Source organism: Symphalangus syndactylus, chromosome 22, assembly GCF_028878055.3.
Source record: "Symphalangus syndactylus isolate Jambi chromosome 22, NHGRI_mSymSyn1-v2.1_pri, whole genome shotgun sequence".
Classification (NCBI taxonomy): Eukaryota; Metazoa; Chordata; class Mammalia; order Primates; family Hylobatidae; genus Symphalangus; species Symphalangus syndactylus.
Genome location: NC_072444.2, coordinates 50,927,278 through 50,941,483, shown reverse-complemented (window position 1 = coordinate 50,941,483; position 14,206 = coordinate 50,927,278). Strand labels below are relative to the sequence as shown.

Here is a 14,206-nt window from a genome sequence, read left to right as displayed (position 1 = left end):
AGAAATAAATAACATGTTAAATGTATATATGTGTATATTGTAACACACATATTTGCTGAACAATGAAGAACTAAAAAGTTGAAGGAGTAAGTCTAGAGAAGGATGACCTTGTTGAATTTTTCAGGAAAACTCCTGATCTTACTGGTGCCCAATAATGATTGTTTATAATTTATGGCTAATAATATTCTGAAGTTGATCATCTTTGTAAATCCTTGTCAGTATTCTGGATTTTTAAAAAATTAAATTAGAAGGAATGGAATCATCAGGTCAAAGAGATAGACTTTAAAGCTGTTTGATTATATTTACAAATTAAACTTATCAGTGTATGAAAGTAACAGTATGTTTTCTTTTATCTAGATAGTGTTTTGTTTCAGTTAATGTTTATTGCTACATTATAAAATACTGTATTATGAATATTCAATAATTCATTTAAAGAAATGTAGATATAATTCATTTTATTTGTTCAATAATTATGGGGTTTGACGCCATAGTTTTTTAATTTGATCCTCAGAAAAATCTCCTGTGAAGAATAAAAGGTTTAAGTGAGGTCTAGTGATTTCTAGAGACTGGATTTGAATTTATGTATTTTCATTCTTAAGATTAAGATATGGACTGAATACCACAGAGAATTCTGTTTAAAAATAGTGATGAGGAGTGTGGGAAATAAGATCATATAAGGCTCTGATGAACTTTTACTGGGTTCTAAAAATGTGTTTAGCTGTTTTAAAATAGAGGGTATTTTGAAGTGGTCAGAATGTGAGTTCGACTATATTGTAAATAGATACATGGTTGAACAGTAATAAAATAAGTGGGCTGGGTGTGGTGGCTCACAGCTGAATCCTAGCACTTTGGAAGGCTGAGGTGGGCAGATCATATGAGGTCAGGAGTTCAAGACTAGCCCGGCCAACATGGTGAAAACCTGTCTCTACTAAAAATAAAAAAAAAATTAGCCAGGCATGGTGGCTTATGCCTGTAGTCCCAGCTGCTTGAGAGGCTGAGGCTTGAGAATTGCTTGAACTAGGGAGGCAGAGGTTGCAGTGAGTCAAGATCACACCATTGCACTCTAGCCTGGGCAACAGAGTAAGACTTGGTCTCAAAAAAAAAAAAAAAAAAAAAAGTGAATTAAGTGTAAAAATGACTGTCAAAACCTAGTGAGCTCCTATGCAATTTTGGTAGCAAGCTGTCTCCCTTTTTAAAGTGTATTTCCAAAATAGATTATGTACTTTATCTCTGGAAAGTGAATATATAACCTACGTAACTCGTGAAAAAACTACCATATTGCCCTTATAGAGTGTATTATGCTTATTACCTGGGTGGCAAAATAACCCGTATACCAAACCCCCATGACATGCAATTTACCTGTATAGCAAACCTGCACATGTACCCCTGAATCTAAAATAAAGGTTAAAAAAAAAATCCCAGCCACTGGCTGGGCGCAGTGGCTCATGCATGTAATCCCAATACTTTGTGAGGCCGAGATGGGCGGAACGCCTGAGGTCAGGAGTTCAAGTCCAGCCTACATGGCAAAACCCCGTCTCTATTAAAAATAATAAAAATTAGCCGGGCGTGGTGGCGGGCGCCTGTAATCCCAGCTACTCAGGAGTCTGAGGCAGGAGAATCGCTTGAACCCAGGAGGCGGAGGTAGCAGTGAGCCCAGATCGCGCCACTGTACTCCAGCCTGGGTGACAAGAGTGAAACTCCGTCTCAAAAAAAAAAAAGAAAAATCCTTAGAGCATACTAATAATATGCAGAAAGGCACAGTGGAAGATATATTTTAATGGTGATTTAAGTCTTCATTTGGAATGTCTTATAATACAGACTGTTAAACTCAAAAAAAGTAGTCAGAAAGTTTATAGTGGAATCAAGATCAAATTGAAGTGTTTTCAGTTAGAACACAGTAATGCTATGTATTCATCCTCTCCTTCCTTAGTATAGGTTTTTAACTTTTAAGATTATTCAAAATGTAAAAATTTGTTTTAAAATAATTCTTTAATTCAGAGCATAAACCTCTAGTCACAGAAATACTTTTTGCAGAGGCAATTGGTTTGAAAGATGGTTAACATTTCTCTACTATAAGCTCTTTGGTCTTTGAGCCAGAGTAGTGGTGGTGCATTTCTTTATTAGAGGCATGTAGGTTAAGTGGTTAGAAGGCAGGAGTCATTCATTTGAACAGCTGTTTACAGACCATATTTGACCATAGAGTCTGGGATGAGGGTATGTGTATGTTAGTGTTTTATGGACACTCCTTAGGTGATTCTTTGTTTGGTTTACTTATGGCTGTTAGGTTTGTGGTTTCATATTACTTATATTTTAAGATACAAGTCGATAATTGTTCTCCCATGCCTAGTTCAATAGGATGGAAAGAAATGTGGCTTTCTACATCCTTTGATATATCTTTGTCAATTAAACTTTAAAAGTAGGAAATAGAAGGGAAGTTGTCTCCTTTTTAAGGTACAGTGAGGAAAGAGAATCTTACTAGTAATCTATATCTGTGTGCTTTCACTTTTATCTTCTAGTGTATTATAAACTCAACTCCTGAAGACCCTGATTCAAGGAAAACACTATCATATCAGTGCCTGTCTCTGAGGCCTGAATTTTCCAGACCTCGGTCTTGGAATGTGGAGGAGATGAAAGAAAACAGACTTGAGAATATGCAAACATGAACTCAGACCTTTCCCAGAAGAACATCACCCAGAACTCCCACAGCTCCTAAATCTCACTTTAAAATGTGTTTGATGCTTTATCTGAGTTTTGGGTCATCTTAAGGGAGTGCAGGTATTAGAAACTATTATATATAAGTAGAAAAGAGATGAAAATGCCTGCCTGAAAGAAAACTATGATCCTTTTTCTCACTAGGGTGATTTTATGTTTATTTACGTACTTACGTTTTAGAGATGGGGTCTTGTTCTGTTGCCCAGGCTGGAGTGCAGTATCATAGTTCCCTTGAAGCCTCAAACTCCTGGACTCAAGCAGCTCTTTCGCCTCAGCCTCCCAAATAACTGGGGGACTGTAGGCACATGCCACCATGCTCAGCTAATTAAAAGAAAATTTTTTTTTAGAGACCAGTCTTACTGTGTTGCCCAGGTTGGTCTCAAACTCCTGGCCTCAAACGATGCCTCTGCCTTAGCCTCCTGAGTAGCCGTGATTATAAGCAGGAGCTACTGTGACAAATTAGACTAGAAAGATATATTTGTGAGACTAGTCCTAAATAGTTTTAAACAGGGAGAAAGTTATAACTGTCTAAGAAAGACTTTAGATTGTTCTCTTTTTTTTTTTCTGAGATGGAGTCTCTCTCACTCTTGTCACCCAGACTGGAGTGCAGTGGTGCAATCTTGGCTCACTGCAACGTCCGCCTCCTGGGTTCAAGTGATTCTCATGCTTCAGCCTCCCAAGTAGCTGGGATTACAGGCGCCTGCCACCACGCCCAGCTAATTTTTGTATTTTTAGTAGAGACGGGGTTTCACCATGTTGGCCAGGCTGGTCTCAAACTCCTGACCTCAGGTGATTGCCTGCTTTGGCCTCCCAAAGTGCTGGGGTTACAGGTGTGAGCCACCTTACCCGGCTGAGATTGTTCTTGAAATAGTGTTCTATTTTTTAAAAAATTGTTTTCTTTTTAAATCCCTGAAAACTTATTCTGTCAAAATTTATATTTAGCCTATTAATTTTCAGTCCACTGATAATGTTCTTCACTCTGCCAACACACATGTGTGCACATACTCACACACTTGAAAAATTTTCTTCTTCCCTGTTTGAGGAAACTCTGGAAGGAATCAAGAGAAACTAGTAACATCTTGGGGAGGAGGAGTGCCTGTGTTATAGGGGGTGGGTAATAGGGGGCAGAGACTGGGGGGAACTGATGACCATATAGTTTTTGGTCATCCAAAAATTTACCAAAAAATTAAACCATTTGAATATATTACCTATATAAAACATTAAAATAAAGGGATCCGTTATTATTGCCTTAAGTAATATGTGTTCATCGTTGAGTAAGTGGATTATATAGGAAAGTGCAAGGAAGAAAAAAAAGCACTAGCAATTTCAACCAGCCGAGAGATAACATCTCTGTTACATTATTATTACAGATTATCTCTGTGAATGAAAATATGGATTTAATATAAAATTGTATATCTTGACAAAACAATTTATAATATCTTATAACCTGCCTTTTAAAATTTAACAATACAAGTAATTTTTCAAATTCTTAAGTATTTGCTTTCATTATTTTTCGTGGATATATGGTGCTCTATTATATTAAAATACTTTAACCAGTTCACTCTTGTTAGATACATAGGTTGTCCTAATTTTCTGTGATGTAATTTCTTGTAGGTAAATCTCCACACATCCATAATGGTTTCTAGGTGTAGAATTGCTGGGTTGAAGACACATATTTTTGAGACATTATCTGCTGTCTAGTCAAATTGCTTCCTTGGAAGGGTGGTGCTCATTTGCACTCACTATGGTGGATGAGAGGCTACATGAAATAGTGCCCAGGTGACCAGCCATGGAAGATAGGACAACTTCCAGTTCCATGGTTTTGGGGAGAAAATCTGGGGCATGAAAACTAGTTTTTTCTCTTACTCAGTATATGATTTGCATCAGGCTGTAGTAGGTATTTGTGTCAGTTAAGTCTGGAATATTTGGATATTGGATTTCTGGGCTGGACAGTGATGGATGAACTGTTTACTGCTGTAGGTTGAAGTATTTTCTACTGAAAGAAAATTGAATTGTTTTTTGCCTACTGGCAGGCCTAGTGTTCTGTTAATGGAAGGATGCAGACCGGAGCTGTTCCTATTTGGCCATCTTGCCAAACAACATTGAAAGTTTAAAGATTGCTAGATTGAAATAGGCTTAAAAGTAGATGTCCAACTGAATTTATTAAAAGATAAGAGTTGGCACAGTAGCCCACGCACTTGAAATCTCAAGAAAATATTGCATAGCATTTAAAAAATATTTGCTGAACATTTTATTTAAACATGGAAAGGTATTTTGCTGCCACACTAATAGTTCAGTGAATTGCACTTTTGGATCTTGGAGAATGGAGAGAAGCAGCTAGGCAAATAATTGGCAAGAAAAGTAAACAGTTACAATGCAGCTTTGTTTACCCACTCTGCCTATCTGCGTTTCTGAAATTGGATTCCTTGGCTCTGTGAACTAGTTAGCTTTCCTTTAGAGTGCTTGGAATTGAAAGCATGCCAGAGAGAACACAGTCACGTACTATATCTTAGTTGGATGTGTGTGTCCTGTCACTGTTAGGACTTGGTGGCATAAAGGAATTAATAATGAGAAGTGAGCTGGGAATGGTTTATCAGTGGAAATATCTGGAATAGGTTTTTAGGTCTATTTGTGTCATGGACATTTTGAAGTCTCATAGTCACAATGTTAACATTTTTTATTTGTGGAACAAAGACTTCTTTATTTAATAGATAGAACCTTGATTATGAGAAAGATCTAATTTTACTCTGAAGGTTCTTTTAAACAGTACTACCTCTGAAGAGCATCTGTTTTGTAAAATTTGGGGGACATTGTTTCACCTAATTTTTGGTTATAATCTGCTAATACATTTTACATTTTATTATAATATAATAATGAATCAGGCACCGGAATATGGGGATACTTTTTCTCTAATTTTAACAGTTTTGCAAGAGTCATTTATTTGGGAATAGTGAGGGAAATAAGGGTAAAACTTAGATTGTCAGCCTTGTTACTGAGGGAGCAGAGGAAGTGTTTTAAGAAGTCACATGATGGCTGGCAAGATGGTCGAATAGGAACAGCTCCGGTCTGCAGCTCCCAGTGAGATCAACACAGAAGGCGGGTGATTTCTGCATTTCCAACTGAGGTACCCAGCTCATCTCATTGGGACTGGTTAGACGTTGGGTGCAGCTCATGGAGGGCCAGCCGAAGCAGAGTGGGGCATCACCTCATCCGGGAAGCACAAGGGGTCGGGGAACTCTCTTCCCTAGCCAAGAGAAGCCATGAGGGACTGTGCTGTGAGGAACGGCGCATTCCGGCCCAGATACTACGCTTTTCCCATGATCTTAGCCACCTGCAGACCAGGAGATTCCCTCAGGTGCCTATGCCACAAGGGCCTTGGGTTTCATGCACAAAACTGGGTGGCCGTTTGGGCAGACAATGAGCTGGCTGCAGGAAGCCAGGGAGCCAAGTGGTCTAGCTCAGTGGATCTCACTCCCATGGAGCCCAGCAAGCTAAGATCCACTGGCTTGAAATTCTTGCTGCCAGCACAGCAGTCTGAAGCCGACCTGGGACGCTCAAGCTTGGTGAGGGGAGGGGCGTCCGCCATTACTGAGGCTTGAGTAGGCAGTTTTCCCCTCACAGTATAAACAAAGCCGCCAGGAAGTTCGGACTGGGTGGAGCCCATATCATAATGACAGGATCAAATTCACACATATAATATTAACCTTAAATGTAAACGGGCTAAATGTCCCAATTAAAAGACACAGACTGGCAAGTTGGATAAAAAGTCAAGACCCCTCGGTGTGCTGTATTTAGGAGACCCATCTCATGGACAAAGACACACTCAGGCTCAAAATAAAGGGATGGAGGAATATTTACCAAGCAATTAGAAAGTTAAAAAAAAAAGCAGGGGTTGGCCAGGCACAGTGGCTCACACTTGTAATCCCAGCACATTGGGAGGCCAAGGCGGGTGGTTCACAAGAGGTTGGGAGTTCGAGACCAGCCTGACCAACATGGAGTAACCCCGTCTCTACTAAAAATTCAAAAATTAGCCGGGTGAGGTTGCGCATGCCTGTAATCCCAGCTACTTGGGAGGATGAGGCAAGAAAATCTCTTGAACCCAGGAGACAGAGATTGAGGTGAGCTGAGATCACGCCATTGCACTCCAGCCTGGGCAACAAGAGTGAAACTCTGTCTCAAAAAAAAAAAATGCAGGGGTGGCAATCCTAGGCTCTGATAAAACAGACTTTAAACCAACAAAGATAAAAAAAGACAAAGAAGGGCATGGTAAAGGGATCAACGCAACAAGAAGAGCTAACCTAAATATATATGCACCCAAAATAGGAGCACCCAGATTCATAAAGCAAGTTCTTAGAGACCTACAAAGAGACTTAGACTCCCACACATTAATAGTGGGATACTTTAACACCCCACTGTCAATATTAGAAAGATCAATGAGACAGAAAATTAGCAAAGATATTTAGGACTTGAACTCAGCTCTGGACCAAGCAGACCTAATAGACATCTACAGAACTCTCCACCCCAGATCAACAGAATATACATTCTCCTCATCACTACATCGCACTTTAAAATTGACCACATAATTGGAAGTAAAACACTCCTCAGCAAATGCGAAAGAACAGAAGTCATAACAAACAGTCTCTCAGACCACAGAGCAATCAAATTAGAACTCAGGATTAAAAAACTCACTCAGAACTGCACAACTACATGGGAACTGAACAACCTGGTCTTGAATGACTACGGGGTAAATAATGAAATTAAGGCAGAAATAAATAAGTTCTTTGAAACCAATGAGATGAAAGACACAATATACCAGAATCTCTGGGACACAGCTAAAGCAGTGTTTAGAGGGAAATTTATAGTACTAAATGCCCACAGGAGAAAGCAGGAAAGATCTAAAATCGACACCGTAACATCACGATTAAAAGAACTAGAGAAGCAAAAGCAATCAAATTCAAAAGCTAGCCGAAGACAAGAAATAACTAAGAACAGAGCAGAACTGAAGGAGATAGAAACACGAAAAACGCTTCAAAAAATTAATGAATCCAGGAGCTGATTTTTTTGTAAAGAGCTCCTGAAGGAAGCTCTATTTTAACAAAATAGATAGACCACTAGCCAGACTAATAAAGAAGGAAAGAGAGAAGAATCAAATAGACACAATAAAAAATGATAAAATGGATATCGCCACTGACCCCACAGAAATACAAACTACTATCAGAAAATATTGTAAACACCTCTACACAAATAAACTAGAAAATTTAGAAGAAATGGATAAATTCCTGGACACATATACCCTCCCAAGACTAAACCAGGAAGAAGTCAAATCGTTGAATAGACCAACAACAAATTCTGAAATTGAGGCAGTAATTAATAGCCTACCAATGAAAAAAAGCCCAGGACCAGACGGATTCACAGTCAAATTCTACCAGAGGTACAAAGAGGAGCTGGTACCATTCCTTCTGAAACTATTACAAACAATAGGAAAAGAGGGACTCCTCCCTAACTCATTTTATGAGGCCAGCATCATCCTGATACCAAAGCCTGGCAGAGACACAACAACAAAAGAAAATTTCAGGCCACCGTCCCTGATGAACGTCAGTGCGAAAATCCTTAATAAAATACCGGCAAACCCAATCCAGCAGCACATCAGAAAGCTCATCCACCATGATCAAGTCAGCTTCATCCCTGGGTTGCAAGGCTGGTTCAACATACGCAAATCAATAAACGTAATCCATTACATAAACAGAACCAAAGACAAAAACCACATGATTATCTCAATAGATGCAGAAAAGGCCTTTGATAAAATTCAACAGCCCTTCATGCTAAAAACTCTCAATAAACTAGGTATTGATAGAAAGTATCTCAAAATAATAAGAGCTATTTATGACAAACCCACAGCCAATATCATACTGAACGGGCAAAAGCTGGAAGCGTTCCCTTTGAAAACCGGCACAAAACAAGGATGCCCTCTCTAACCACTCCTATTCAACATAGTATTGGGAGTTCTGGCCAGGGCAATCAGGCAAGAGAAAGAAATAAAGCGTATTCAGATGGGAAGAGAGGAAGTCAAATTGCCTCTGTTTGCAGATGATATGATTGTATATTTAGAAAACCCCATCATCTCAGCCCCAAATCTCCTTAAGCTGCTAAGTAACTTCAGCAAAGTCTCAGGATACAAAATCAATGTGCAAAAATCACAGGCATTCCTATACACCAATAATAGCCAAATCATGAGTGAACTCCCATTCACAGTTGCTACAAAGAGAATAAAATACCTGGGAATACAACTCACAAGGGATGTGGAGGACCTCTTGAAGGAGAACTACAAACCACAGCTCAAAGAAATAAGAGAGGACACAAACAAATGGAAAAACATTCCACGCTCATGGATAGGAAGAATCAATATCATGAAAATGGCCATACTGTTCAAAGTAATTTATAGATTCTGTGGTATCCCCATCAACCTACCATTGACTTTCTTCACAGAATTAGAAATAAAACTAATTTAAATTTCATATGGAACCAAAAAAGAGCCCATATAGACAAGACATTCCTAAGCAAAAAGAACAAAGCTGGAGGCATCACGCTACTTGACTTCAAACTATACTACAAGGCTGCAGTAACCAAAACAACATGGTGCTGCTACCAAAACAGATATACAGACCTATGGAACAGAACAGAGGCCTCAGAATTAACAACACACATCCACAACCATCTTATCTTTGACAAACCTGACAAAAACAAGCAATAGGGAAAGGATTCCCTATTTAATAAATGGTGTTGGGAAAACTGGCTAGCCATATGCAGAAAACTGAACCTGGACCCTTCCTTACACCTTATGCAGAAATTAACTCAAGATGGATTAAAGACTTAAACGTAAAATCTAAAACCATAAAAACCCTAGAAGAAAACCTAGGCAATACCATGCAGGACATAGGCATGGGCAAAAACTTCAAACTAAAACACCAAAAGCAATGGCCACAAAAGCCAGAATTGACAAATGGGATCTAATTAAACTAAAGAGCTTCTGCACAGTAAAAGAAACTATCATCAGAGTGAACAGGCAATGTACAGAATGTACAATGTGCAGAAAATTTTTGCAATCTATCCATCTGGCAAAGGGCTAATACCCAGAATGTATAAGAAACTTAAACAAATTTTCCAGAAAAAGACAATGCCATCGAAAAGTGGGTGAAGGATATGAACAGACACTTCTCAAAAGAAGACATTTATGTGGCCAGCAAACACATGAAAAAGAGCTCATCATCACTGATTATTAGAGAAATGCAAATCAAAACCATGAGATACCATCTCACACCAGTTAGAATGGCCATCATTAAAATGTCAGGAAACAACAGGTGCTGGAGAGGATGTGGAGAAATAGGAATGCTTTTTTTGGTGGGAGTGTAAATTAGTTCAACCATTGTGGAAGACAGTGTGGTGATTCCTCAAAGATCTAGAACCAGAAATATCATTTGACCCAGCAATCCCATTACTGCATATATACCTGAAGGATTATAAATCATTCTACTATAAAGACACATGCACACGTATGTTTATTGCAGCACTGTTCACAATAGCAAAGACTGGGAACTAACCCAAATGCCCATCAATGATAGACTGGATAAGGAAAATGTGGCACATATACACCATGGAATACTATGCAACCATAAAAAAGGATGAGTTCATGTCCTTTGCAGGGACATAGATGAAGCTGGAAACCATCATTTTCAGCAAACTAACACAGTAACAGAAAACCAAACACCGCATGTTCTCACTCATAAGTGGGAGTCGAACAATGATAACATTGACACAAGGAAGGGAACATCACATACTGGCACCTTTTGGAAGGGTGAGGACTAGGGCAGGGATACCATTAGGAGAAATATCTAATGTAGATGATATGTTGATGGGTACAGCAAACCACCATGGCATGTGTATACTTATGTAATGAACCTGCACGTTCTGCACATGTATCCCAGAACTTAAAGTATTAAAAAAAAAAAAAAAAAAGTCATCTGTCAGGTCTTAGGTCGTTTTTGTTCACGTGTGTCATAAGCTTGCTGTGGATATTGGCTAGATACTCTTCCTTCTCACCTCTTTTCTCATTCACTTTGGTTTTTCTCTTATGAAGTATTTCCTTGTGGTTATCAGTGTAGGCACAATGAAAAGTAACTTTTAGTAATTCAAATTTTAAAGTTCTGTCATCTGCTTAACTAAATTTTTGTTTTTGTTTTTCAGCATTGGTTGGATGGTACAAAAAGCATCAAAAAGCAAGTAAAAAGTAAGTGCAAAAAAAATTATTTGTGGGGGTAAAGGAAATAGAATATATTAGAAATTCTGATTTCTAATAGGACGTAAGAAATCATGTTTCAGATGAGTTTTTTAGCATTTCCATTTTCTAGAAATCATTTTATTCTGATACACTGAGCTACTCCCCAAGTCATATAGGCTTGATACTAATCTAGATTAAACTGCATTGGGGCTTAACTTTCCAGGAGAAAACCTTGCAGCTTGCAAATGGGATTGACTTTCCCCGAAATACTTAACGGTTATTTGCTAATTATTTGTGTTGGAATTTTCCTGTTTGGCATCTGCCCTAATATTGAAAGTATTTTGAGACTTTGTGATAATATTTTAAAATTAAGAAAAATGAAACAATTCACATGAAATGTTAGTGTCATTCAGAGAGAGAATATCATTGTTTATTCATTATCCAACTTGACTTTTTATCAGACTTACTAGGGCACCTCAACTCTTGTCTCAAAATAATGAGACCACTGAAATTATAGAAGTTAGTGAACTTGCTGAAGTGTATTTGTGTGGGAAGATTCACCATGAGCAGCCAATAACAAACGGTGGCTCAAGCCTGTAATCCCACGGTGGCTCAAGCCTGTAATCCCAGCACTTTGGGAGGCTGAGGCGGGCGGATCACGAGGTCAGGAGATTGAGACTACGGTGAAACCCCGTCTCTACTAAAAATACAAAAAAAAAAAAAATAGCCGGGCGTGGTGGCGGGCTCCTGTAGTCCCAGCTACTCAGAGAGGCTGAGGCAGGGGAATGGCGTGAACCCGGGAGGCGGAGCTTGCAGTGAGCCGAGATCGCGCCACTGCACTCCAGCCTGGGCGACAGAGCAAGACTCCGTCTCAAAAAAAAAAAACAACAAAAAAAAACACGTAGGCATTCTTCAGTGTAGCAGGTTTTCAGGGCTGTTACATTGCACAGTCAAGACTTTTATTTGATGCGTTTGGCTCTGAACTGTTAGAATTAATCTAGAGCTGTCTATTCTTGGGATGAGAGACAATAGTAATATGATGGCTTGGTACATTAAAAAAAAATCTAATTGAAGCCTATGATCTAACCTGCAATAATGCTATAAAAACCTGATCTTTTGTCTCACTTCAGTAGATTTTTGACCAATTTTCTGGCTGAAAAGTATTATTTAAGTAGTTTATTTTGTTAAAACCTTTTTTTTTTTTAAATGACAGTTGGTTCACCCTATTGTCTGCATCTTCGAGTTAAGTTTTATTCTTCAGAACCAAATAACCTTCGCGAGGAGCTAACCCGGTAAGAACACTATCTAGAATTGTGCCAGGGGTATTTTGATAGTTTTGAAAGACTGTCTTTATATTGTTTCCAATTTATAGCCAGCTAATAAAATGGATTCCTGTCCCCTGGTAACAAGACCTCAAATAATAGAATTTTATTCTGGGACGTGTTTTTTTAAGTGTATGATTCTTTTCCTTTATCATTTTCAAAATAAAGAGTTGGTTCCTTAGCATCCTCCAAAGGTGACTAGTGAGTTCTTTTTTTTAAGTATCACTTTCAACTCAGGAATGTTAACAGGATTGACATGTTTCAATACATTGCAATATTATATTTATTGTTGTTGAGAATAATCTATCTTTGGCCACAGGGAGTTTATTCAAATTGGCGCCCAACTTTCTTTACTAATTGAGATGCCATTAATTAATGAAAAACATCAGATTCTGATTGGTTTGAATAGTTTTGAATAAACCTTATGTTGTATATACTTATTTTAATTTTATCCTTCCTCCTTTGTATTTCTTCATGGTCTCTATTATAAATTCATTGCTCCATATACACATACTATTTATTAAATGAAAAAGTTGAGCTTTTGAGTTCCTTTAGAAGAGTTTCCTCTAGAACACCTTGACAATGAGATTGTAGCTATCATCTGCAGTTATATCCATGCCTGTATCCCTTCACATAAGAAGTAGATGTCTCGCTCTGTCATCTAGGCTGGAGTGCAGTGGCATGTTCTCAGTTCACTGCAACCTCTGTTCCCCCAGGTTCAAGCAGTTCTCATGCCTCAGCCTCCCAAATAGCTGGGATTACCGGCATGTGCTCCTACCCCCAGCCAATTTGTGTATTTTAATAGAGACGGGGTTTCGCCATGTTGGCCAGGCTGGTCTTGAACTCCTGGCCTCAAGTGATCCACCTGCCTCGCCCTCCCAAAGTGCTGGGATTATAGGTGTGAGCCACTGCGCCGGGACTATAATTAAGAATACTTCTAAGATCTAGTGTTAGATCAGTAGGGTGATTATAGTTTACAATTACGTATTTTACATTTCAGAATAGCTAGAAGAAAATAATTCCAATATTTCTAGCATAAAGAAAAGAAAAATATTTAAGGTGATGGATACCCCACATATACTGACCTGATCCTTACAAATTATATGAATGTATTCAATTATTTCATGTATCCCCAAACTATGTACATCTTTTATACATTAATACAAATAATTTTTAAATGAAATAATACTTCTCAAATTAGAAGTATAAGATTTTTTTTCACAGTAGATTGTGCTGTTGGGTTAAATTTGTGCCTTTTATTTTTCTTAGGTATTTATTTGTTCTTCAGTTAAAACAAGATATTCTCAGTGGAAAGTGAGTATTAGTTATTTAAGGATAAATGTACATTTTCATGAGTGGTTGAAAAATTATTTTGAAAGTAAGTTTATAGTTGCGAAAAAGAAATGGTCAACATAAAACGTATTATTTTCATTTGTCTTAAAATGAAGGTTACAAAATCAACTTGTCTAACAAACTTGTGTTTTGGTCTCAGATTAGACTGTCCCTTTGATACAGCAGTGCAATTGGCAGCTTATAATCTGCAAGGTAAGCAATTCTTATGTTGACTGTTAAGACTCAAGTATAATCCTTTTTTTGTGTGTTTTTAGTTAAAGAAGATTCTAATTATGTGCAAGAAAAGAAACAACACTGTTTTTGTATAAACTTGTATCAGTGTCGAACTCTGACTTTCACTTGTTTTAGAACATTATCTTTTTTTCTTCCCTTTCATGTAATTGCGCCCTTTCCACCTAAAGTGTTGAAATGTCATAGTCTACCTGATAAGTCTGTAAATGTTAAGATTGGGACTTCGGCTAACTTTTTCCTTACAAGAAATGCAGTTATATAAGAGTAAATTGTTGCCGAAGCCATATAGCTTAGCAGTCCTTTTGCTCCAAAC

The 14,206-nt window shown here is 38.1% G+C and overlaps 1 protein-coding gene across 6 annotated transcripts in view; it reads left to right on the top strand.

Moving 5' to 3' along the window:
• Positions 1-14,206, top strand: part of EPB41L5 (erythrocyte membrane protein band 4.1 like 5) — a 174,966-nt gene that overhangs the window by 47,014 nt on the left and 113,746 nt on the right. For all 6 annotated transcript variants that reach the window (XM_055261069.2, XM_055261067.2, XM_055261068.2 and 3 more), the window contains exons 4-7: positions 10,954-10,996; positions 12,201-12,279; positions 13,579-13,623; positions 13,802-13,854. In XM_055261069.2, the coding sequence (XP_055117044.1) occupies positions 10,954-10,996; positions 12,201-12,279; positions 13,579-13,623; positions 13,802-13,854 (220 nt within the window). The remainder of the gene's footprint in view (positions 1-10,953; positions 10,997-12,200; positions 12,280-13,578; positions 13,624-13,801; positions 13,855-14,206) is intronic.